This window comes from Chrysemys picta, chromosome 11 (assembly GCF_011386835.1).
Source record: "Chrysemys picta bellii isolate R12L10 chromosome 11, ASM1138683v2, whole genome shotgun sequence".
In the NCBI taxonomy this organism is placed as follows: domain Eukaryota; kingdom Metazoa; phylum Chordata; order Testudines; family Emydidae; genus Chrysemys; species Chrysemys picta.
This window is the reverse complement of record NC_088801.1, coordinates 46,883,570-46,909,578: the sequence shown is the minus strand read 5'-3', so window position 1 is coordinate 46,909,578 and position 26,009 is coordinate 46,883,570. Positions and strand designations below refer to the sequence as shown.

The 26,009-nt window shown below is 42.0% G+C and overlaps 1 protein-coding gene across 7 annotated transcripts in view; it reads left to right on the top strand.

The window, feature by feature from the left end:
• The window catches only part of NCKAP1 (NCK associated protein 1), a 119,281-nt gene that overhangs the window by 8,487 nt on the left and 84,785 nt on the right, over positions 1-26,009 (top strand). For 3 of the 7 annotated variants that reach the window (XR_010591602.1, XM_005306540.5, XM_005306539.5), the window contains exons 2-3: positions 21,228-21,245; positions 22,438-22,548. Coding sequence is in view for 4 of the 7 variants with exons in the window: in XM_005306540.5 (XP_005306597.1) it covers positions 21,228-21,245; positions 22,438-22,548 (129 nt within the window). In the remaining 3 variants the exon portion in view is untranslated. Of the gene's footprint in view, positions 1-21,227; positions 21,246-22,113; positions 22,140-22,437; positions 22,549-26,009 lie in introns of those variants that run through there. The other 4 variants (XM_008178293.4, XM_005306541.5, XM_042860649.2 and 1 more) reach the window with 3 other exon arrangements.

Sequence of the window (26,009 nt, the reverse complement as noted above, 5' to 3'; positions counted from 1 at the left end):
ACATTAGGTTGGACTTCAATTGCTGCATCAGAAATGACAGGTGGTAGATTTAATTTTAGTGTTCAGGAAATATTTTTAACAGTTGAACCTGCCTGAACTACAAATATGGTTGTCTGAGCCCGTTAAAACATTAAAATTTGTCACCTGGATGATAACTATCCTAGTTGCAAGGCCTTCAGTGACTTAATGAAGTCCAAAGCTTGATCTTATGTACCTGATCCAGTTACAGAATGGAGGGGTTTGGTCCATGCTAAAAGTTGTAACTAGATGAAGGGGGTAACTGTATAACAGAGTCCCTTGGTATGGTTGTATTTGTAGGTTAGTTGGTGGAACTTTTGATTGTACACAATACAAATAACTCATGGAACTTCTGTGATACAGAATTAAGTATGTGTTATTGTAGGAGGAAGTTTGTCAAAGCTCTTAAGAAACATCAAAGCTTTACTGTGAGAAATAATTTGCCGATATACTACAGACTACTTTTCACAGCAACTTGTTTAGTTTTTGTATGAAAGCCCTCATTCATGTCGGCTTTTCAGTAAACAAGCCTGTTGATTAATCAACTGTAGACTTCCACACAGTATGGAAAATTTAAGAGAATGAGTCAGCTGTGGCAGCCTTCAACAGAGATGTTAAAGCAATCACTTTTTAATCTTAATCTATTCATTTATAGTGTACAGAGTTTCTTTATATGTTGAACTTCCAGTACAGCTTTTCAATAGAATAGCTGTTTTTTCCTTTTCCCCTTCCCCCAAGGGTTTTGACTTTTTCAAAATTAGACATTAATAACTAATAATTAGCTTTAAATAAATGGCAAACAAAGGTTAAGTAACTGACAAACCTAGGGAAATTCAGAGATGATGATGTAACTCACTCTGAATTACCTTTTTGCCTAATTTTTAAATTAGTCACTTTCATGCCACTCATACATAAAAGGCAACATACATAAAAGGTCCCTAAAGAAGTTTGACTGAAAAAAAATTTTTTTTTTTTTGCATATTATAAGCAGCATACTGTAAGAATGCTTGCCCATGATTTTCTTGTGTGGCAAGTGAATTACCATACAGCAGAATGCAATGGCTCAGGAGTTTCTACATCTCTTATTAGGGTATCTTGTAATTAGCATTGTGTAGGTTAGTTGTAAATTTTGGGGAATGTCATAGAAATCTAATGCAAATTACTAAAAACATACCCTAAATTTTGGAAAGCCATATGGATGTTTTGCAATATTGTACCACCTTTGCAGAACCAGATTTTAATGTAATTTTTCTGTGTTGGATCATTTCATGTTTTCCTGTATTTTTCCATATGATCTTAGTATTTTCCTATTTCCAGCCTTCCCTTTCTCATATAAATCCATGGAATGCCCACATCTTGAATACTGCATGCACATGTGGTCACCCCATCTCAAAAAAGATATATTGGAATTGGAAAAGGTTCAGAAAAGGGCAACAGAAATGATTAGGGGTATGGAACGTCTTCCGTATGAGGAGAGATTAATAAGACTGGGACTTTTCAGCTTGGAAAAGAGACGGCTAAGGGGAGATATTATTGAAGTCTATAAAATCATGACTGGTGTAGAGAAAGATAAGGAGTTTACTAGTTCTCATAACACAAGAACTAGGGGTCACCGAATGAAATTTAATAGATAGCAGGTTTAAAACAAATAAAAGGAAGTATTTCTTCACACCATGCACAGTAAACCTGTGGAACTCCTTGCCAGAGGATGTTGTGATAACAGGGCTAAAAAAATAACTAAATAAATTAATGGTGGATAGGTCCATCAATGGCTATTACCCAGGATGGGCAGGGTTGGTGTCCTTAGCCTCTGTTTGCCGGAAGCTGGGAATAAGCGACGGGATGGATCACTTGATGATTACCTGTTCTGTTCATTCATGATGAATGAACAGAACAGGTAATCATCAATTTGTCCACTGTGATTTAAATTTTGAACTATATTTTGCAGAACCTGCAAACTTTCGATCAAGTCCTGCTTGTTTTGTGGATGAACTCGTATTTTTTTGACTGTCAGGTATTTTCTCTCACACACACACACACACACACACACACACACACACTCCCCTTGCTTACCACAGTACACAAGTTGCTTTCCAAGTTCTACGCTCCATGCCTGAGGCCCCAAATGTGGTGTTGTCTCTTTCAGCACCTGAGTAAAAATATTTTACATCTTTATATATTTACTCAAAATGAGTGAGATAATCTTAAGAAGGTATGTGTGAGAGAGAACATTCTAATGAGTGAGTTTTACACCCAGTGAGCGAGACTTGACATGTCTTCAGGACAGCAGGATAAAACAGTAATAGACTCTAGGTCTCCTGATTCCAATTCAATATTTGATCCACTGGACCAGGAGTGAGCAAATTTTTTGGCTTGAGGGCCACATCAAGGTTCCAAAACTGTGTGGAGGGCCGGGTAGGGAAGACTGTGCCTCCCCTAACCCTATCCGCCCCGTCCCACTTCCCACCCCCTGACTGCCCCCCTCAGAACCTCTGACCCATCCACCCCCCCCCCTCCTTGTCCCCTGACCACCCTCTCCTGGGACCCCCTGCCCCTAACCGCCCCCTTGGAACCCTACCCCCCATCCAACCCCCCTGCTCCCTGACTGCCCTGACCCCTATCTACACCCCCGCCCCCTTATAACCCCCCTGGAACTGCACCCCCATCCAACCCCCCCCTGTGACAATGCGGTTCTGGCGGAACCCAACTGAGAGTGCCAACTCAGGACAAATTGCTCAAATAGGGCAGTTACAGCCCAAGGCTGGGGTTTTTTCCACCTCTAAGGCAAACCAAACCAGCCAGACTAGGAGAACTTCGGTCTCATCCCCTGGCTAACCGCAAGTCTCACAAGCAATCTCCTTAGACACTCCAGTTTCCCAATATTACCACCAGTGCCACTCGTTATGGGGACAAATGGTTATGAAAACCAATACCCCAGTAAAAGAAAAAGGTTCTCCTGATCCCAAAGGACCAAGCCCCAGACCCAGGTCAATATACAAATCGGATCTTCCCCACAAATCACGCTGTTGCCAATCCTTCAGAATCTAAAATCTAAAGGTTTATTCATAAAAGGAAAAAGATAGAGATGAGAGTTAGAATTGGTTAAATGGAATCAATTACATACAGTAATGGCACAGTTCTTGGTTCAGGCTTGCAGCAGCGATGGAATAAACTGCAGGTTCAAATCAAGTCTCTGGAATACATCCCCCGCTGGGATGGGTCCTCAGTCCTTTGTTCAAAGCTTCAGCTTGTAGCAAAGTTCCTCCAGAGGTAAGAAGCAGGATTGAAGACAAGATGGAGATCAGGCATCAGCCTTATATAGTCTTTTCCAGGTGTAAGAACACCTCTTTGTTCTTAAATTACAGCCACATGGAGTCTGGAGTCACATGGGCCAGTCCCTGCATATTTTGCTGAGGTACAAGGCGTATCTGCCTTCTCTCAATGGGTCCATTGTATAGCTGATGGTCCTTAATGGGCCATCAAGCAGGCTAGGCAGAGCTAATACCAGTTTGTCTGGGATGTCACCCAGCAGCATAGCATAAGTTTGCCATACAGACAGTATAGAGCCAATATTCATAACTTCGACTACAAAACTGATACATACATATAGACAGCATAATTATAACCAGTAAACCATAACCTTGTCCTAGACACCCCATTTGACCCCCTTTACACAAGATTTGGGTGCCACTACAGGACTTTGGTTGCAACAATGATCTATATGGTCCCAGTTTATGTCAATAACGTCACACCCCCAACGCAAAATTGATGCAGGAAGGGATGACACAAACATCACTGACTGCATCCCAAGAGCTCCCCATCCTGGGTTCTGTCTTACTACAGCTAGTATTGGGTTAGAAGCCGTACCAGTGTATAACAGAAATGGTTTATCAAAATCATGTTTAACCACATGATTGAACCTCTTTACAACCTCAAGGTAAAACTTAGTTAGAACAATAGTGGATTGGATCTGCTCTGGCAGCATGGTTCCTGTATGTGTTATGTGATCTTGCCAAGAGCTAAAGAAAACAGCTACTTTATCCATACCAGCTCGGGCAAATGTTTGGAACCCCATTAACATCGAATAAATGCAGATATTAATGTTCTTCATAGTACAGGAATCTTGGCATTTAGCCATGAAAGCAATATGGTAGTGTGCCTCAGTCTTCCTTTTCATACAGCACATTAGGTCCGGAATGTCTTTTCCCCTGTGAAAAGTTCCCATATTGTTTATAGGCATTACCTGTGAAACCCCAGTGTAACAAGGCCTTTTAACATAACGTGTGTTCTCATGTATTCCTTTTAACATGTTCAAGGGATTCTCCAAAAGATTAGACACATTGTACATTTTTACAGTTTGTGGCAATAGCAACACATTCATTACAAAATTAAGCAATAACAACAAGTTCATTGCAAGTGTCCATTTACAATCATGGTTGTCATGCCACCCCTTTGGCTCAATACCATTGGAGTTTGGGCATTTTAGGGTTAACCTGTGGCTTCCCTTTGCCAAATTCAGTTTTCTCTTTCCTCCTTGTCCTGCAGAATCAAACCCTGATTTCTCTTGCTTAACAGAATTCACTGGCTGATGGGGTGGGCCCTCTGTGCTAACAGCTATTAGCAAGTCCTCCCTTTCCCAGCCAGGCAAGTAATTTGCACTACCCCAGACCAGAGCCAGTCCACCAGTTTTCCTATCCTTAACTGCTATAATTTCCAAGGCTGGACTCTGCCTTAAAGAGATACCACACAAATCCAAAGAGTCTGCGGGTGAGAGTTTGCTTGCTCTCCCCCGCATCCTCAAGCATTCAGCCATAAAACTGCTCTGCTCTGACACATCAGTAACCAAATCTGTCCTCAAACCCTGAAGCGCAAACTGCTCGTTTAAAGAATTAGAAAGGAGACATTTCTGTTCCAACACCATTGTCTCCCCAACAAGTTGGCCCCACACAGCCACTTGGTTATAGGGCTGCCTCAATTCCTTAACAACTTTTACTTCCTCTGAGACCTTCTCAAAGCTATCCACACTGGATCTTTTAAAAGGAAAGTCAGTGGATCCATTCACAACAGACAATTTCTGGCTGCTAGGAACTGAAACTTCCTTGATTAAATCACTCTCACACCCTTCAGTTGCAGGGAACTGCTTGCACCGAGTACCATGAGGATTCCTTTCTCCAGGAGCTTTTCTAAGCAGCAAATCACCCCTCACAGAAATTCTGCCCTTACCCTCTTCACCTAGGGCCTGCTCTAAAGGAACACTTTCCTGAGCAACAACAGACTCTGTCTGGGTTTTACTTGCATTCAGGATCACCTTTGGCCCATCAGGCAGATCTCTACACAATCCCCTTTCAGGCACACCCATAGACTTTTTAGATAAAAGGTTAGAAATACTTCCCTTCTCTTTGCCACACACAAGCTTAGGAATTTTTTCCTTTTTGCTACAAGTTGTTAAACTGTCCGTAGGTACCACAACCAAATTACCTTTCTGCTCTCCTTGTGCCCTGGCTAGGGTATCACCCTGATCAGACAGAGTTGTTACACCCTTCTCCAACCACACATGAGCAACAGGCAAAATACAAGCACCAGAATTTTCTGGTCTCTGGGACTTTGCTAAGACACTAACTGGATGCAACCTAGTTACGGTGCCATTCTCCCCAGCAGATGCAAACTTAGGACCATTCCCTTCCTGGGCTTTAGTTGAATCCAGAACCAACTCTGAGACAGCTAAATTACTCTCAACCATCACAGGCCGAAAGGCACCTTCTGTCTGCTCCACAGACAAAGAAGAGTTGGAGACGCATTTTCCTTTACTAGACATACAGTTTGGGATTTCATTTCCCTTGTCCCAGCACCCCGGGCTGTTCACAGACAACTGCTTGGAGACTGGGGTAGCTTCCTCCATAGGCAAGTCAATACCCCTGACAGACATAGGCACATTTCCTTCACTGTCGCTATTCTTCGCACAGGAAACAGATAAGGTATAGGGACACTCATCTTCCACTCTTCTTGCCTTCCCAAACTGCTGACTAGATAAAGCCATCAGTTCACAAGACTGCCTAGACTCATCCAAAATCTCCTTGTTCTCCTCTCCCTTCGCTTGATCTAATTCCAGATTTACTTCTGAGACATTAGATAGACATTCAGAAACTTCATTTACAGCCAAACAGCTACTTTCCAAGGACAAACTTTTGGAGAAACCCTCCATAGGCACAACCTTAGGATCAATCCTCTCTTGTGCCTGGTTTGTATTAACTTGACTGACCATAGCTTTAATATCATTTCCAATCATAATATCCTTAGGGATTATGTCTTTTACTCCCACAACCATGGTGCCCTCCAATCCCTTCCATTTCAGGTGGACTTTAGCCAAAGGCACCCTGACAAAATACTTAGATAAGGCTACAACAGTTACATCTTCACCTGGCAAATAATCTTCCTTCCTGACAAGACTTGCTTTAACCAGAGTAATATCTGCTGCGGTGTCCCTCCATGCCATACACCTTTCTCCATTCACTTCTGCACTGCTAATAAACTCTGCGTTATTTCCCCCATATTTAGCTTTAATGTGAGTTTTAAGGTCAAATTCTTCAGAGACCACAGAAACAGCATTTGCACACAGGGCACCAATGCTGGGCTCTGTGTGGCTTGCCTGTGAGTTTACAACAACAGGGTTAGCATTTGCCGTGGCATTTGGGGTTGCTGGTTTTGGGCTGCCCTTCAGTGTCGGGCAGTCTGATCTCATGTGGCCCAGGATACCACAGTGATAGCATGTAACCTGCTCCGTCCTGGGATGTGAGTTCCTACCCTCCAGGCCCCCTTGAACTCCTTTAGAAGAGTCAGGTTTATTTTTAAATCCTCCCCTCCTGTTGAACTGGGGGGAATGGTGATTACTTTTCCCCGGGGTTTTACACCCTTCTCGAGCCCTGTTTTGGGTATGGGCATCCGCAATCTCTGCTGCCCGTAGGACTGACTCAGGGTCCCTGTCACACACAGCTGCTCTCACATTGTCAGGCACAATGTCTAAGAACTGTTCCAAAGTTATCAAATCCAGCAGTTTTTCAAAACTCCCATGCGCCTTAGCTCCCACAACCCACTTTTTAACAAAACCCATCAGCTTATGAGCACATTCTACAAAAGTACAATCCTTAGACATTTTAAACTCTCTAAACTTAACTCTGTAAGATTCAGGAGTAACCTTGAACCGCCTTAACACAGAATCCTTAAACAGCTCATAATCTAAGGCTTCTTGTTCCCCCAAGTCATTGAATACCTCCCTGGCCTTTCCAGTCAGTCTGGTCAGCAGGACAGGCATTCGCTGACCCTCGGGGATCTGGTACAGATTGCAGAGGCGTTCAAAGGTAGACAAAAACTCCTCTATATCCTCAGTATCGTTGTAAATGGGACACATCCTTTCCCAGTTTTTCTCATGGCGGGGGGGAAGTGGAGCACCAGGTGGGGATGACTTTCTCCGCTCTTCCAGTACTTGGAGCTGAAGTCTGGCCGTCTCCTGTTCCATCCTGTGAGTCTCCTGTTCCATCCTGTGAGTCTCCTGCTCAGCAGCGAGCAGCTCTAGACGTCCCTTACGAGCTCTCTCATCAGCCTCCTTCTCTAATTCTGCTATTTTTTGCTTCTCCAGCAACCGAAGATCCGCTAGCTTCTGTTCATGCTCAAATTGCAGTTTACTTGTCACCCTTTGCATCCTAATTTTTTCTGCATCTTCTGCAGCCTCAGGTAAGGGCTGTGCTCTTGCCCCCTGATCACTGGCTATTAACAGATTTCTCAGTTCTTCCTTTGTAGCTTTCTTTCTAAAGCTTATCCTCTTTTCTGAACACAAATTTTCCAGGGCTTTTTTGCCAAGTCCCTCATATGCTCTTTGCTCAGCCATTGCAGCAGCTCTTTAACCAACAAAACTCTCAATCCCAAAATTCAAATTTGGATAGCGTGGGGTTCTGACCCAAAGCTTAATTGACCTGGTTCTGTGGATCCTGCCGACTACGCCACTGTGACAATGCGGTTCTGGCGGAACCCAACTGAGAGTGCCAACTCAGGACAAATTGCTCAAATAGGGCAGTTACAGCCCAAGGCTGGGGTTTTTTCCACCTCTAAGGCAAACCAAACCAGCCAGACTAGGAGAACTTCGGTCTCATCCCCTGGCTAACCGCAAGTCTCACAAGCAATCTCCTTAGACACTCCAGTTTCCCAATATTACCACCAGTGCCACTCGTTATGGGGACAAATGGTTATGAAAACCAATACCCCAGTAAAAGAAAAAGGTTCTCCTGATCCCAAAGGACCAAGCCCCAGACCCAGGTCAATATACAAATCGGATCTTCCCCACAAATCACGCTGTTGCCAATCCTTCAGAATCTAAAATCTAAAGGTTTATTCATAAAAGGAAAAAGATAGAGATGAGAGTTAGAATTGGTTAAATGGAATCAATTACATACAGTAATGGCACAGTTCTTGGTTCAGGCTTGCAGCAGCGATGGAATAAACTGCAGGTTCAAATCAAGTCTCTGGAATACATCCCCCGCTGGGATGGGTCCTCAGTCCTTTGTTCAAAGCTTCAGCTTGTAGCAAAGTTCCTCCAGAGGTAAGAAGCAGGATTGAAGACAAGATGGAGATCAGGCATCAGCCTTATATAGTCTTTTCCAGGTGTAAGAACACCTCTTTGTTCTTAAATTACAGCCACATGGAGTCTGGAGTCACATGGGCCAGTCCCTGCATATTTTGCTGAGGTACAAGGCGTATCTGCCTTCTCTCAATGGGTCCATTGTATAGCTGATGGTCCTTAATGGGCCATCAAGCAGGCTAGGCAGAGCTAATACCAGTTTGTCTGGGATGTCACCCAGCAGCATAGCATAAGTTTGCCATACAGACAGTATAGAGCCAATATTCATAACTTCGACTACAAAACTGATACATACATATAGACAGCATAATTATAACCAGTAAACCATAACCTTGTCCTAGACACCCCATTTGACCCCCTTTACACAAGATTTGGGTGCCACTACAGGACTTTGGTTGCAACAATGATCTATATGGTCCCAGTTTATGTCAATAACGTCACACCCCCAACGCAAAATTGATGCAGGAAGGGATGACACAAACATCACTGACTGCATCCCAAGAGCTCCCCATCCTGGGTTCTGTCTTACTACAGCTAGTATTGGGTTAGAAGCCGTACCAGTGTATAACAGAAATGGTTTATCAAAATCATGTTTAACCACATGATTGAACCTCTTTACAACCTCAAGGTAAAACTTAGTTAGAACAATAGTGGATTGGATCTGCTCTGGCAGCATGGTTCCTGTATGTGTTATGTGATCTTGCCAAGAGCTAAAGAAAACAGCTACTTTATCCATACCAGCTCGGGCAAATGTTTGGAACCCCATTAACATCGAATAAATGCAGATATTAATGTTCTTCATAGTACAGGAATCTTGGCATTTAGCCATGAAAGCAATATGGTAGTGTGCCTCAGTCTTCCTTTTCATACAGCACATTAGGTCCGGAATGTCTTTTCCCCTGTGAAAAGTTCCCATATTGTTTATAGGCATTACCTGTGAAACCCCAGTGTAACAAGGCCTTTTAACATAACGTGTGTTCTCATGTATTCCTTTTAACATGTTCAAGGGATTCTCCAAAAGATTAGACACATTGTACATTTTTACAGTTTGTGGCAATAGCAACACATTCATTACAAAATTAAGCAATAACAACAAGTTCATTGCAAGTGTCCATTTACAATCATGGTTGTCATGCCACCCCTTTGGCTCAATACCATTGGAGTTTGGGCATTTTAGGGTTAACCTGTGGCTTCCCTTTGCCAAATTCAGTTTTCTCTTTCCTCCTTGTCCTGCAGAATCAAACCCTGATTTCTCTTGCTTAACAGAATTCACTGGCTGATGGGGTGGGCCCTCTGTGCTAACAGCTATTAGCAAGTCCTCCCTTTCCCAGCCAGGCAAGTAATTTGCACTACCCCAGACCAGAGCCAGTCCACCAGTTTTCCTATCCTTAACTGCTATAATTTCCAAGGCTGGACTCTGCCTTAAAGAGATACCACACAAATCCAAAGAGTCTGCGGGTGAGAGTTTGCTTGCTCTCCCCCGCATCCTCAAGCATTCAGCCATAAAACTGCTCTGCTCTGACACATCAGTAACCAAATCTGTCCTCAAACCCTGAAGCGCAAACTGCTCGTTTAAAGAATTAGAAAGGAGACATTTCTGTTCCAACACCATTGTCTCCCCAACAAGTTGGCCCCACACAGCCACTTGGTTATAGGGCTGCCTCAATTCCTTAACAACTTTTACTTCCTCTGAGACCTTCTCAAAGCTATCCACACTGGATCTTTTAAAAGGAAAGTCAGTGGATCCATTCACAACAGACAATTTCTGGCTGCTAGGAACTGAAACTTCCTTGATTAAATCACTCTCACACCCTTCAGTTGCAGGGAACTGCTTGCACCGAGTACCATGAGGATTCCTTTCTCCAGGAGCTTTTCTAAGCAGCAAATCACCCCTCACAGAAATTCTGCCCTTACCCTCTTCACCTAGGGCCTGCTCTAAAGGAACACTTTCCTGAGCAACAACAGACTCTGTCTGGGTTTTACTTGCATTCAGGATCACCTTTGGCCCATCAGGCAGATCTCTACACAATCCCCTTTCAGGCACACCCATAGACTTTTTAGATAAAAGGTTAGAAATACTTCCCTTCTCTTTGCCACACACAAGCTTAGGAATTTTTTCCTTTTTGCTACAAGTTGTTAAACTGTCCGTAGGTACCACAACCAAATTACCTTTCTGCTCTCCTTGTGCCCTGGCTAGGGTATCACCCTGATCAGACAGAGTTGTTACACCCTTCTCCAACCACACATGAGCAACAGGCAAAATACAAGCACCAGAATTTTCTGGTCTCTGGGACTTTGCTAAGACACTAACTGGATGCAACCTAGTTACGGTGCCATTCTCCCCAGCAGATGCAAACTTAGGACCATTCCCTTCCTGGGCTTTAGTTGAATCCAGAACCAACTCTGAGACAGCTAAATTACTCTCAACCATCACAGGCCGAAAGGCACCTTCTGTCTGCTCCACAGACAAAGAAGAGTTGGAGACGCATTTTCCTTTACTAGACATACAGTTTGGGATTTCATTTCCCTTGTCCCAGCACCCCGGGCTGTTCACAGACAACTGCTTGGAGACTGGGGTAGCTTCCTCCATAGGCAAGTCAATACCCCTGACAGACATAGGCACATTTCCTTCACTGTCGCTATTCTTCGCACAGGAAACAGATAAGGTATAGGGACACTCATCTTCCACTCTTCTTGCCTTCCCAAACTGCTGACTAGATAAAGCCATCAGTTCACAAGACTGCCTAGACTCATCCAAAATCTCCTTGTTCTCCTCTCCCTTCGCTTGATCTAATTCCAGATTTACTTCTGAGACATTAGATAGACATTCAGAAACTTCATTTACAGCCAAACAGCTACTTTCCAAGGACAAACTTTTGGAGAAACCCTCCATAGGCACAACCTTAGGATCAATCCTCTCTTGTGCCTGGTTTGTATTAACTTGACTGACCATAGCTTTAATATCATTTCCAATCATAATATCCTTAGGGATTATGTCTTTTACTCCCACAACCATGGTGCCCTCCAATCCCTTCCATTTCAGGTGGACTTTAGCCAAAGGCACCCTGACAAAATACTTAGATAAGGCTACAACAGTTACATCTTCACCTGGCAAATAATCTTCCTTCCTGACAAGACTTGCTTTAACCAGAGTAATATCTGCTGCGGTGTCCCTCCATGCCATACACCTTTCTCCATTCACTTCTGCACTGCTAATAAACTCTGCGTTATTTCCCCCATATTTAGCTTTAATGTGAGTTTTAAGGTCAAATTCTTCAGAGACCACAGAAACAGCATTTGCACACAGGGCACCAATGCTGGGCTCTGTGTGGCTTGCCTGTGAGTTTACAACAACAGGGTTAGCATTTGCCGTGGCATTTGGGGTTGCTGGTTTTGGGCTGCCCTTCAGTGTCGGGCAGTCTGATCTCATGTGGCCCAGGATACCACAGTGATAGCATGTAACCTGCTCCGTCCTGGGATGTGAGTTCCTACCCTCCAGGCCCCCTTGAACTCCTTTAGAAGAGTCAGGTTTATTTTTAAATCCTCCCCTCCTGTTGAACTGGGGGGAATGGTGATTACTTTTCCCCGGGGTTTTACACCCTTCTCGAGCCCTGTTTTGGGTATGGGCATCCGCAATCTCTGCTGCCCGTAGGACTGACTCAGGGTCCCTGTCACACACAGCTGCTCTCACATTGTCAGGCACAATGTCTAAGAACTGTTCCAAAGTTATCAAATCCAGCAGTTTTTCAAAACTCCCATGCGCCTTAGCTCCCACAACCCACTTTTTAACAAAACCCATCAGCTTATGAGCACATTCTACAAAAGTACAATCCTTAGACATTTTAAACTCTCTAAACTTAACTCTGTAAGATTCAGGAGTAACCTTGAACCGCCTTAACACAGAATCCTTAAACAGCTCATAATCTAAGGCTTCTTGTTCCCCCAAGTCATTGAATACCTCCCTGGCCTTTCCAGTCAGTCTGGTCAGCAGGACAGGCATTCGCTGACCCTCGGGGATCTGGTACAGATTGCAGAGGCGTTCAAAGGTAGACAAAAACTCCTCTATATCCTCAGTATCGTTGTAAATGGGACACATCCTTTCCCAGTTTTTCTCATGGCGGGGGGGAAGTGGAGCACCAGGTGGGGATGACTTTCTCCGCTCTTCCAGTACTTGGAGCTGAAGTCTGGCCGTCTCCTGTTCCATCCTGTGAGTCTCCTGTTCCATCCTGTGAGTCTCCTGCTCAGCAGCGAGCAGCTCTAGACGTCCCTTACGAGCTCTCTCATCAGCCTCCTTCTCTAATTCTGCTATTTTTTGCTTCTCCAGCAACCGAAGATCCGCTAGCTTCTGTTCATGCTCAAATTGCAGTTTACTTGTCACCCTTTGCATCCTAATTTTTTCTGCATCTTCTGCAGCCTCAGGTAAGGGCTGTGCTCTTGCCCCCTGATCACTGGCTATTAACAGATTTCTCAGTTCTTCCTTTGTAGCTTTCTTTCTAAAGCTTATCCTCTTTTCTGAACACAAATTTTCCAGGGCTTTTTTGCCAAGTCCCTCATATGCTCTTTGCTCAGCCATTGCAGCAGCTCTTTAACCAACAAAACTCTCAATCCCAAAATTCAAATTTGGATAGCGTGGGGTTCTGACCCAAAGCTTAATTGACCTGGTTCTGTGGATCCTGCCGACTACGCCACTGTGACAATGCGGTTCTGGCGGAACCCAACTGAGAGTGCCAACTCAGGACAAATTGCTCAAATAGGGCAGTTACAGCCCAAGGCTGGGGTTTTTTCCACCTCTAAGGCAAACCAAACCAGCCAGACTAGGAGAACTTCGGTCTCATCCCCTGGCTAACCGCAAGTCTCACAAGCAATCTCCTTAGACACTCCAGTTTCCCAATATTACCACCAGTGCCACTCGTTATGGGGACAAATGGTTATGAAAACCAATACCCCAGTAAAAGAAAAAGGTTCTCCTGATCCCAAAGGACCAAGCCCCAGACCCAGGTCAATATACAAATCGGATCTTCCCCACAAATCACGCTGTTGCCAATCCTTCAGAATCTAAAATCTAAAGGTTTATTCATAAAAGGAAAAAGATAGAGATGAGAGTTAGAATTGGTTAAATGGAATCAATTACATACAGTAATGGCACAGTTCTTGGTTCAGGCTTGCAGCAGCGATGGAATAAACTGCAGGTTCAAATCAAGTCTCTGGAATACATCCCCCGCTGGGATGGGTCCTCAGTCCTTTGTTCAAAGCTTCAGCTTGTAGCAAAGTTCCTCCAGAGGTAAGAAGCAGGATTGAAGACAAGATGGAGATCAGGCATCAGCCTTATATAGTCTTTTCCAGGTGTAAGAACACCTCTTTGTTCTTAAATTACAGCCACATGGAGTCTGGAGTCACATGGGCCAGTCCCTGCATATTTTGCTGAGGTACAAGGCGTATCTGCCTTCTCTCAATGGGTCCATTGTATAGCTGATGGTCCTTAATGGGCCATCAAGCAGGCTAGGCAGAGCTAATACCAGTTTGTCTGGGATGTCACCCAGCAGCATAGCATAAGTTTGCCATACAGACAGTATAGAGCCAATATTCATAACTTCGACTACAAAACTGATACATACATATAGACAGCATAATTATAACCAGTAAACCATAACCTTGTCCTAGACACCCCATTTGACCCCCTTTACACAAGATTTGGGTGCCACTACAGGACTTTGGTTGCAACAATGATCTATATGGTCCCAGTTTATGTCAATAACGTCACACCCCCCCCCCCAGCCCCTTTCAGAATGTGACCCTGCGAACATGGACGGAGGACTCAGGAGGAGCAGGGGCAGCCTGAGAGAAGGGGCGCTTTGAAGGGGAAACCGCTGCTTCTCTCCGGCCGGCTGCGCAGCTGCCCAGTGTTCCTCCTGAGTCCTCCGCACGCGTTCACCGCGCTCCCGCCACCTGCACCGCCTGCCTGCTCCCCTGAGGCTGCAGATGAGCCTCCCTTCCTGCTCTCCCCTGCCTCTGCAGTGCAGCCCCCTCCCGTGCTGGCGTCGCGTTGTGCTGAGGCTGTTGGGGAGGGAGGACAGCAGGGGAGGGGCCGGGGGTGAGCATCCCCGGACGGGAGCTCAAGGGCCAGGCAGGACGGTCCCCCGGGCCGGATGTGGCCCACGGGTCGTAGTTTGCCCACGTCTGCACTATACCATGTTGCCGTGTCTTAAAGACTGATAGTGTCTTTTATATGTGAGCTCCTTTGATCCTGTCTGATTATGACCTGATTGTGTGACCTGTACAGGGCTGGCTCCAGGCACCAGCTTGTCAAGCAGGTGCTTGGGGCGGCAGCTCCAGAGAGGGGCGGCACGTCCAGGTATTCGGTGGCAATTCGGCGGAGGGTCCCTCACTCCGCCTGGGAGCGAAGGACCTCCCGCCGAATTGCCGCCACAAATCGCGATCGCGGCTTTTTTATTATTTTATTTTTGGGGGGGGGGCTTCTTGGGGCGGCCAAAACCCTGGAGCCGGCCCTGGACCTGTATGGCCACACACAGTAATTTGGTTGATCTTTTCAATAGAGTAAAATACGTTTAGGTTTTGTGTTTTGCTGTAACCAAATTAACTCTTCTTGTAATGGTGTAATTATACCAGACAAAAGAGCCTCTCCCCCTGGATATAGCTTTCTCCAAATATTGGAGTATTGTGCTTCAAAATCAGTCACATTAGATTTTATTTCCCCCTCTAGAAAGTACTACTTTCTTAAAATATTGCAGTTTCCACAACTTAAGAGTTCAAACAGACATTTCCTTGCAGTGTTGCTACCCAAATATTGCAGTATTGTCCTAGTGGATGTGAACTAGAAAGTGAAACTGCCTAGTTTGTTTTCCTTATCCAGACTGAGATACTTTATTCCATGTTACTTGATTCCTTTTTATTACTGTAAGTTCTTCAAAACTGTCTAAGCTTTTCTTAACAAATAAGGAAACACGTTTTTAAAAGACTTGACTTGATGGTTTCTCTTTATTCACCAAAACAAACTCCATTTGACGATTTGTGCTTATATAGCACTTGGTCAGACTATCTGACATCAAACTAAAATTATCTGCTTTTGCTTTCATAAGCACACATTAACTAGGAATGAAAACCTAGCAACTGAAATCCTATGGTTCTTTGATATACTTTTTGACTCTGTTCCAGATTTGTTTGTGATGTTATTTCATCACGGGGAAAAATCTTCATCTTAAGGTGAGGACACAAATTGTGGCAAGCTACCATCCTAGTATAGATTGCTGAGGAAACAAATGCTCTGTAACTTGATAGGAATCTAATGTCTCTATTATTTTAATGAGACTTTATTTCTAAAATAGCAATTCCATGTATTAGCCTTGATGCTTGTGTTGCATCATCTTTCCCAGCATAGTTATGTTACATCTGTCAAGTAGCATAGAAGAGAATTTGGACATGACTTGCAGAAGATTCCTTGAGCATAGTATTCCAGCTCTGAAGCAACTGGAAGCTCATAGCTTCTGAATTATGTATTCCAGGAATGCTGCTTTAGTCGTAATATTTTTTAAGGTTGATTTGATTTTTTGGAAGTGCTGGAAAGTCACCATTGCATTCTGTGGCCATAGATCAGAAATAAAAATACATAATTACATCAACCTACTTAGTTAAGAATGGGGCATCTGTATCTAGCTAGGTATCAAGCCTGAAGAGCATCTAAAGATATTGAATCTTTAAAAAGATCAAGTGCTTTTGATTTAATAGCAAAATGTTTAATTTTTATTGGACTCTACTCTCAGCACCATAAACCGCCCAGTCAAATGGGTGATTGAAAAATTTTACATCCAACTTTTATGTGACTGGTATCTAAAATTGGTATTCACTTTTTTTCACTTCCTCTTTACTCCAGTTGTTTTTATCTGTCTCATAACCTTTCTTCTCTTGCTTTTGGTTTCCCTCTTTTGAGGAGTTAGGGGGAGAAAAGATGGCTGTGTGGTGTTGTGGTTACTGTTAAGCAGACTAACCCTTATTCCTACTGAAATCTATTAATGTTGCTTTTTTAGTTCACCTAGGGTGAATGCTAGAGTGAAAAGTGAGGCAAATTGTCCTCAGACTGGGCATACACTGCACCATAGTGTCCCTGGTTGCTGCAGTTCGGAAAAGAGGGGTTAAGTTTGGTTCTTAACACTGCACTTGTATTAGCCAATAAACAATACCCACTATTTACTTGGACTTTTATTCTGAGTGCTGCTTTCATCATCCCTGTCTTTTCTCTTTTTACTACCCCATCCAGATAGTATTATACTGTTACTTCTGTTACTGACTCCTCAGTAGCACCAGCAGGGGGGACACTAGCATAGGACTGCTCAGTTTCACTCTTTTTTTCCCTGGGTCGTGGAGTGAATGTTCTGGGCATGAGCTGCATAGGTGCAGTCCTTTGACAATTCCGGGAGTGTGACAAGAGGTCTAGTGTGGGAAGGGTACAGATATGAAGTTGCATGCGGTGTCACACAAATGGATGAAAGATATGTTGGTGCAGCAGTAGCTGGCCTGGTAACCAAGCTTGGTACCTTGCTCCATCTGCCAACAGTGGACTGGGAACTGTGCCGAGACTTTGCTTTCGTCCAGTGGAAGAGTGGTGGTCGTTGTGTCATCCTGTGAAAACCATTTTTGAATGAAAGCAGGATTAGTAGATCAGTTACTGAGTAATGACCATGATGCATGGAAGAAAGGAAGGAAAAGTATATGATAAATGGAGAAGGATCCTGAGGCTTTAAGCATTGACATACTCCTTTAGTCGGGTGCACTGCATTTCCTTGAACGGATGAACATTAGTCTTTCATTCGGTCTAAATAAAAACTTCAGTTTTAGAAATATATGAATCTGAGATATTGCAGTATTGGTTACTTTTTATATCTTCTGGATGTATTGTTAAACAAAACTTGGCTTAATTGGGTGTCTGTTTCTCTGTATTCATCTCACAGATCTTATCAATGACAGTACTGGTCACCTAAACAGATGGGTTAACATAGGTAAACATAAGTTCTGGAATGTTGAATCAGTGCTCTAATCTTGAGGAAATTTCAGTTTTATGATGGGCAAAGTGGTCAGAAATTTTGTGTTTTCAGGCCTCTTTCCCTGAAGGTTGAGATCTCCTGTAATGCTTCGCATAGAACTCAGTTTTCAGTATGAAAGCTTACTGACTTGAATCTGTCTCATATTATAAGAAAATGGTATCTGTTTTTCTCACTACAAGAGTAAGAAATAGTATATGTGAAAGTAGTGTTTAAATTAAAACTGATAGTAGTGAACTTGGTGCTAGTGGACAGTATTTAGATTAAAGTGACACACATGACACCATCAATCTAGATCAGTGGTTCCCAAACTGGGGTTTGTGAAATGTTACAGGGGGTTCTTGGGAAAAAATTCTCTAATGGCGGTCAGAGATGTCCCTAGGGATCCTGGCCAGCATGGGGCCACCAGCCTGGAGCCCCTGGACTTCCAAGAGCTAAGCAGATCAAAGCAAGCATTGCTATCACACTGAGGAGATTTAAACTTCAAGACTCCTTATAAGAAGTGGAAAGGGAGGTGGATATTTTTTGCTGTTTTTAAAATTATATAGGCAGCTAGTATTGTTTTTAAAATTATTATGAACAATTTTAAGCTTTGTTGTAACGTGCATTGTTTGCCTGGACTGCTCAAGACCTGAATGCTTGTGTAGGAGGAACTCTTTGAGTTGGCTTCTTAAATGCCTTCATACTGTTTCACATCTGAAACATAGGAGCCTTGTCTTATAACAGGCTTATTCAAAGTGATACAAGCTACAAAAGTGAGATCTTGGAAGAGTGTTGCCATTTTCACAATGCAATAAAAATACTGTAATGATAACTAATAATTAATAACAAATAGTGTGTAATAGCATGTCATAAAAACAAATTTTATATTTCCAAGATCACTGCTTTTATAATTTATACTCAGGTAAAGGGGAAAATCCCTGGAAATATTCATTTTTAGGAGGGGGTTCGCGAGACTAGACATTTTAGTGAAAGGGGTTCACAGGTTGTTAAAGTTTGGGAACCACTGATTTAGATGCAGTGTGGAAGCCCACTTAAAGATTCCGTATCTTTTGCCTGCTTTCATACGATCTTCTAAAATGTCTACTCTCCAAAAATCACTCGCTAAATCTGTGTAGTCCAACACTCTTCTAGTACAATTTTTTTTAATTTAAGTTTTGTATCTCTATTTTCTTTCCAGAAACTAAATTTCTTTCCTGTTCCTCCTGATTGAAACCAGGTCTTTGGGGATTCCTTAGTGGTGGGGACTTTGAAGCAAGAACTGTAGAACAGGCCCAGAGTAACTTAGATAGCTTTACATCTTACATTACTGCTTGCTGGAACACTGCTGGGAGTAATAGGATATTCACCATGCTACCTCATCCAAGGACTCCATCTCAGGGAGGTTGATGAACCTGGGAATGTCCTATTGTTCATGTGGGGCAGTTCAAGGCAGCTCTCCCTATAAGCTTCCTGAAAGCCCTAACTCTGAGGAAGGAGGCAATAGTAAAGAAGCTAGTGCATCTTCTGACTCGACACAGTCCCCACAACTTTTGTATGTGCTGCAGTATCAGTGGAGTTTACATACATGCTAATTTCACTGCTATGTAGAGGATGTCTAGGCTGAACTGTTGGCTGGTATTGATCCCTTCTTAGCCAATATCTCTGGCCAATGCATCTGCTGTTACTCTTGGTTTCCCACCAGCTGGCCTAGAAATCTTCCCTGATACTTCCCCTTTCCTTCCGGGAGGCTTCTGAGGAAGTGCTGCTGGTACAGACACTAGATGGGCCCTAAGCCAGCTAAGTGTTGATGCACCTGCTGTTAGGCTGCTATGCCAGCTGCCTAAGGAGTAGTCACATCAGCCAGTCTCCTAACTCCAAATCAACTGCTGGGGCTCTTAGGTGGACATTCAGGAAGATCCCTGGAATATTGGAAAAGGCAGCTAGGGAGTAAAATATCTTGTTACCCATTGAAGTGTTCAGCAAGCACGTGGTGTAGTTGAAATGCTCTCAAAGCTGTTATGTTCTACTCTCTTCTGAACATCGCAGATTGTGTGTCTCATCCTCACCAAAGCACCCCACGTACCTCTATTCAGAAAGTGAAGGCAAGCTTCTTGAAAGAAAATGTAGAAAACTTTGAAATAGAAGCCCTTTAAAAAATTTTTTTGTTAATCTTCAAAGGAATCATTCAGATTTGAAAATTTTTTTGAGTATCTAACCACAGATTTAATACTGACAATTCTAAACAAAATGTTTCCAAAAAAAAAAGCTTACAATTCAAATGTTATTTACCCTTCTCTGCCTCAGGGTTCCAACAACAATTTTTTAAAGGCTAATGGTACGATCCAAAGCCCATTGGTGTAAGTGGGAGTATTGACATTGACTTTAGGTGGGCTTTGGTTAAGGCCCTAAATTATGTGATTAAGCTGCAGTGTATACATAGGGAGAAATTTTAAGGTTACTTTCAGGTTAACGTCACTGAGTAAAAGGACTACACATTTTTTCTTTCTGAATCTATCAAAATTAAAATTGACATTAGTATTGTGTATTTTATAATTTTGGTTTGGAGATCTCAGTCACTAGCTGAAGAAAAGGCTCTTAGTCTCTGGCCCTCTCTTCAGAGAGGAAAGAATATGAATGTGAAATGATTATAAGTAGAACTCATAAATTAAACTGAGATGGTTTTACATAGAAATGCAGATGAACCCATGACAACCTCAAAGGTTTTGAATCCTAAATTTGAAAGCTTGAATTTTTTACTTTCTTGACTCTCTTGCATACAATAATGCAATAGCTTTCACTTTTTTGAAAATGGAAAAATAACTTTAAAACTAAAGGATGTGTACAGTATGGACTGATTCTCTATATGCTTAAATAAATTTCAACTTGTAGTGCTTGCTTCTGAGACTCTTGAAGCAAAAATTATTGTTCCTAATTAAAAATATGGGCATTCAGTTTTTTAGTTTTATTGTAACTACTTTTTGAAGTATTGTAGAGAGTTAAAGGTGACAGTTCAAGAAAGATTAGTATTGTATTTGTTCTCCACAGGACAACTAGCAGCTGTGGTGCTCAGGTGTAGACATACTTGCATAGTCTGTGGTTTTCCAGAAAGTCTAAGTAATATGAACAGGAGTTTTAGAATTCTATTATAATGACTTTTTTTTTTATTCTTGGCTACCATTTCTTTTTCAGGTATGTAAAATTCACTGACAGTCTTTCTCCTGTTTTTTATAGTTGCATGTGCTGTCTCTTGTTAACCCCACTCCCTCCCCAAACTTGGTTTGGAAAGAATATGAGGGGAACTGACGTGATGCAACATGTATTGCACTCAGAACATTGTTGTACAGTAATCGAATTGTAATAACTAAATGTAATAGTTTGTGTGTATTTAGAATGGCAGTCCAGTAGAAAGTATGTTAAATATAGCCATAACCTTAATTTGTTGAATATAGATAAGTGCATTAATTCATTTAAAAGTAATGATGCCAGAGTTTGAGAATATTTTGTTTATGTGTAATTTTTTTCTCTTTGTTACAATGCTTTCCCAGCAAGGACAAGTTTGGAAGGTTTGCAAAGCTTTTCACCTTCCCTCTGCCCGCTTGCCCGCTTTCAGATCAGTCTCATACTCCATGACTTCTGTCTCTATAATCCACGATAGCCATAGAAATCAATATAGAAAAGTATTAAAATGAGCTATCATCCTAGGTCACTATCCTGTGTAGAAGCACATAGCATGTGATTTAGTTTGCATGAGACACAGATGTTATATAAATCCCTATGGGGAACATGAAACTGTAAATATTTGAATAGAAGTACAGTTTGAGCACAATATTTTGTCTTGTAGATAACACTCCTTTAATTACACTTCTCACACACTTAAACAGTACAGCATTGCTCAGTGGTCTCTATCCAGTTTGTCACTGAAGTTTATAATAGTAAGTTTCTAAAGAAACATTCACTTAGGTTTGCAAGGATCACCATCATCTGATAAAGATGGTTGCCCAGAGAACTCTGTACTGCTGATGTGGCCAAATCAGTTACTTCAGAGTTAACATTTTCACTTAAGAACCATGTATTATATCATATTTTGTATAATTGCTTGAAGTGCTGTTTTTAAAGTACAGCCGACAGCAGTACTGTAATTTTGCTTAGGGTCGGGGAACAATTAAAATTTAATTTACAATCAGAGTAGATTTAACATGCTCCTAACTATTGGAAATAGTCCTTTTCTTTAGATGAGGCAAATATTGGTAGCTTAATTGCAGAAGGGAGAACTGTCTTGCAGAATACAATGAAGGAGAAAAACTTAAATACAGGTTGTTTCCTATTTTTCTTCACATAGGATACACTAATCATTTAATATGCCCAGCATTCTCCTCTACGGATGATGATATGATTGGATTTTCCAACAGTTTATTAGCTTCAGATGAATACAACCCTACCTCAAACCATGAATAGAAGTAAAATATCTTTTTCTTCTTTTAGGATTGAGCTTTCCCCCTCACTGCTGTTCTGCACTAACTGCTTTGAAACTTCCATGCATTTTTTTCAGTAGAAGAGCATCTCTGTACTGTCTCCCATTGCATATTCCAGCTGTGACAATCCCTGCACTTTGCCTATTCATTTTATCACCTGCTCACTAAAACCCAATAAGTCTTTCTAGTTTCTGACTGCAGACTTTCTACAATTACTTAATTTTTAGCAAGATGAATGAATGTATTTTTAGTTCACTTCCTTTTTTTTTTTTTTTTTTTGTAGGCATGTGGGGACCCCAAAGCAAAACCATCATATCTTATCGACAAAAACCTGGAATCTGCTGTCAAATTCATAGTCAGAAAGTTTCCAGCTGTAGAAACACGCAACAACAATGTAAGTAACCCAAATGACTCTGTAAATATGCAATCTGCTTAAAAAAACTTTTGCATTTGATGCATAACTCTGCTTTGTAGGGATTTTACACATTCTTCTAAAGGACTTGTTGCTGACGACTATTGGAGACAGATTACCCATCTAGATGGACTGTTGGTCCAACTAGTGTGACAATGCATTTATGTTTGTTTAAGCAGGGAAAGACAAGAATATATCAATCTGTATTTCTAGGTTTATTTTCTATTGCAATAGACTTGCCATCCCTGCTTTAACTAGTCTCTTTAACTAGTGCGGCCGGCCTGGGGACTGCCTGAGCAGTGGCCGCCAGTGCGGCCAGAGCAGCTACTGTCGGCAGCCCCCGGCAGCGGTCCCGGGTGACACACCCTCTCCTCCCTCCTTCTTAAGATTGCTTATCTTCATGTATTGAATTTTTGTCTTTCAGTAACATATATGAAAACATCTGTCTTAGACTTATGTAAAAAGTAAAAATATACCTACACTTCTCTTAAACCAGGTCCAGTGAAACATCTATAATTCTCAATGTTTTATTACAGCTCAAGAAATGAGCAGGTTTATGTGTAATGAACTTCAGTTAAAACACTCTTGCAAATAGCCTCTGTGTATTGTCATACTTGGGTACATCTGAATTAGATTTTAGATAGTGTTACACACTTAAGAAGTTGGTTCTCTGAAGATCAAATATGTAGATTAGAGCTGGTTGAAATATTTTAACAAGCACAGTTTTGTAAAAAACCTGAACTTGTTGACTTTCCATTTTGTGACAATCTCTAATGATTTTAGGGTGAGGTCATTGTATCATCCTGGCTGTATATGGAGAAAATAAATTCTGCATCCTTTTTTCATTATCCCTGAAAGAAAATTACATTATTTACAATATACCCTCCTCACGTCTTCTAAAGATGAATCCGTATTCTAGAGCTTAAAGACATTTAAATGTTGCTCTCGCAGTAGTTTGCACTTTTTCTCATCTTCAGAAGTTCTGCCTCTATGGTCAGAACACCAGTCAGTTACCTACCTAAAATTAATTTTGGAGGGTATGAAGTGAGTTTTTAATTGATATTTTAGCATCTGTGTGATACAGAAACTTCAGAGTTGCGGAAAAGAGGCTTTTACCACAAAGACACGGACCTAAGGAGGCCAAAATCAAGTCTCCGTGATGGATGCAATGCATCCCTTATTTTGAAGGAACTATTTTTTTGTTCACAAACGAAACCTCTTCAAAATTTAAGAATGTCTGACTCAGTGGGAAGAGGCCAGATTTCCCTCCTTCCTCTTCCTCTTCCCAACTCAAGGGCCAGTGGACATTACAGTAGCAGAGCACACTGACAAGGTTCTCTGCTAAGGAAGCAGATGTTCAAAGGACCCGCAAGGGACAAGGAGTTCACTGGCACAGAAGCATCATTAAGTAAAATACTATTGAGCATTACTAGAGGGACAACAATTAAGTGATCTTAACATATGTAACAAGAGTTCCTACTAGCTTTTCATAGAGACTTGAATTTTTCCAGTTTCAAGCACAGCAATTACCACTGATCAGTGCAATGCATCCAGACCTTTGAATTTCATACAGCTATTGTCTGTCAGCAGATGAAATTGCCAGTTGAGCAGGTTTATGTGTAGTGAGAAAATCATGAGCATTCAGTTCATGTTGGCGGTTTTGTTTTCACAATCTGAGAAAAAAACCACTTTTAGACTCCTAGACTTTAAGGCCAGAATAGACAATCATGATCATCTAGTCTGACCTCTTGCGCATTGCAGGCCACAGAACCTCACCCACCCATTTCTATAATTCAGATTAAAGACAAAATGAGAAATGGAAAAACCCACAAATTTCATTAAACAAATACAATATGAATCTTGAATCATATAATTTGATTAACTGTTTATTCTTCACCCTTAATTTCAAAATAAATAACATATAATTCTCAGTAAAATTTAAGAATTTGATAGTCTCAGTCCAGTAACTAGTAAGGCCTACCACTTTTTCTGTCTGCCCTTAGATATTAATCACTTACCAACTTGTTTTCATTTTAGTACCTACCATAATGTATGTAAAAGTTTTTACCAAGTCAGTTGAAGTGTACTAAAAATACTCAATTGATGCTGAACTGGATGGACAGCAGTATATGGGGGTCTTAAAACTCATGATTCTGAATTCAGTTTTTTCCCCACTGTCTTGATGCAGTAAACTGTGACACAGCCTCCTTTAGAAAAGTGCTTTAGGTATAGAAATCTAGATCTTCACTTTGAAATGCTTGAAATATAGGAACCCGTACTCACCTTTTGGCGTTTTCTTATACAATGGAAAAGATCATCTTTCTCTTCTTTGCATGTGTCTCTGGCATCTTCAGCTATTTGGACACAATATTCTATTCCTTTCTTTTTAGACATAGAATTAATAGCAGTAAGTGGAAACACTCTTTTCCTTGGCATTTTTCATGTTCAGCCAGTTACCTCACTTCAATGTTATTACTTCTTTTAATTCATCCTTTAGTTGTCGCTTTTTCTTCACTTACAGCATCAAGTGGATATGAGAGTTAAAATCTTTCTAGGTTAGTGGATCCAAGGTGAAATGCTGCAATCATTGCTTTATAAATTCCTCACTTGATGGCAAGGATAGAATAAGAAGGTTGCAACTCAAGTTTGTCTGCCTTTCAATTGTTTTTAATGGCATAGTCTCTGAATTACCTGCTCACTAAAACCCAATAAGACTTTCTAGCTTACCACCTTACCTCAACTAATTTGACAGTTCCTAAACAAGTTTGGTTGAATAGAAGTTTTGCATCAACTGGGGAGAGCTTAGGAGCTATGGGGCCTTCCACTGAAAATATCTTCTGCGTACTTCCTGTATGTCCTTTACTTAATTAAATGTCTTTTGTATTTTTGACTTAAGTGAGAGCCTTAAGAAAGCTCTTGGATAAACTAAAAAGATTGCAAAGGTTAAGAGGTAACTTGAATTGTGGTGTCTAAGTCCTACAGTCACAGTTTTGGGGTAACTGCACCTTTGACTCCATGGTGGTCTCGTCAAGTGTTGCCCCTTTTAGGTCTCAGGTATCAAGCCATGTAGTAGTTCCGGGGTGGGGCTCGTCCCTTCCTGGGGCGCCTGAAAGTCAGGCCGCCCCGCTACAAAGCGAATAACAGTTAGGGCCCCGACCTGTGGGTAGGGGCTAAGCACACAATTGACAGTTCAGGGCTCAGGCCCCTATGCAGGGACTGAGCACACAGTTAGCAGTTCAGGGCTCAGGCCCCTATGCAGGGACTGAGCACACAGTTAGCAGTTCAGGGCTCAGGCCCTTATGCAGGGACTGAGCACACAGTTAGCAGTTCAGGGCTCAGGCCCTTATGCAGGGACTGAGCACACAGTTAGCAGTTCAGGGCTCAGGCCCTTATGCAGGGACTGAGCACACAGTTAGCAGTTCAGAGCTCAGGCCCTTATGCAG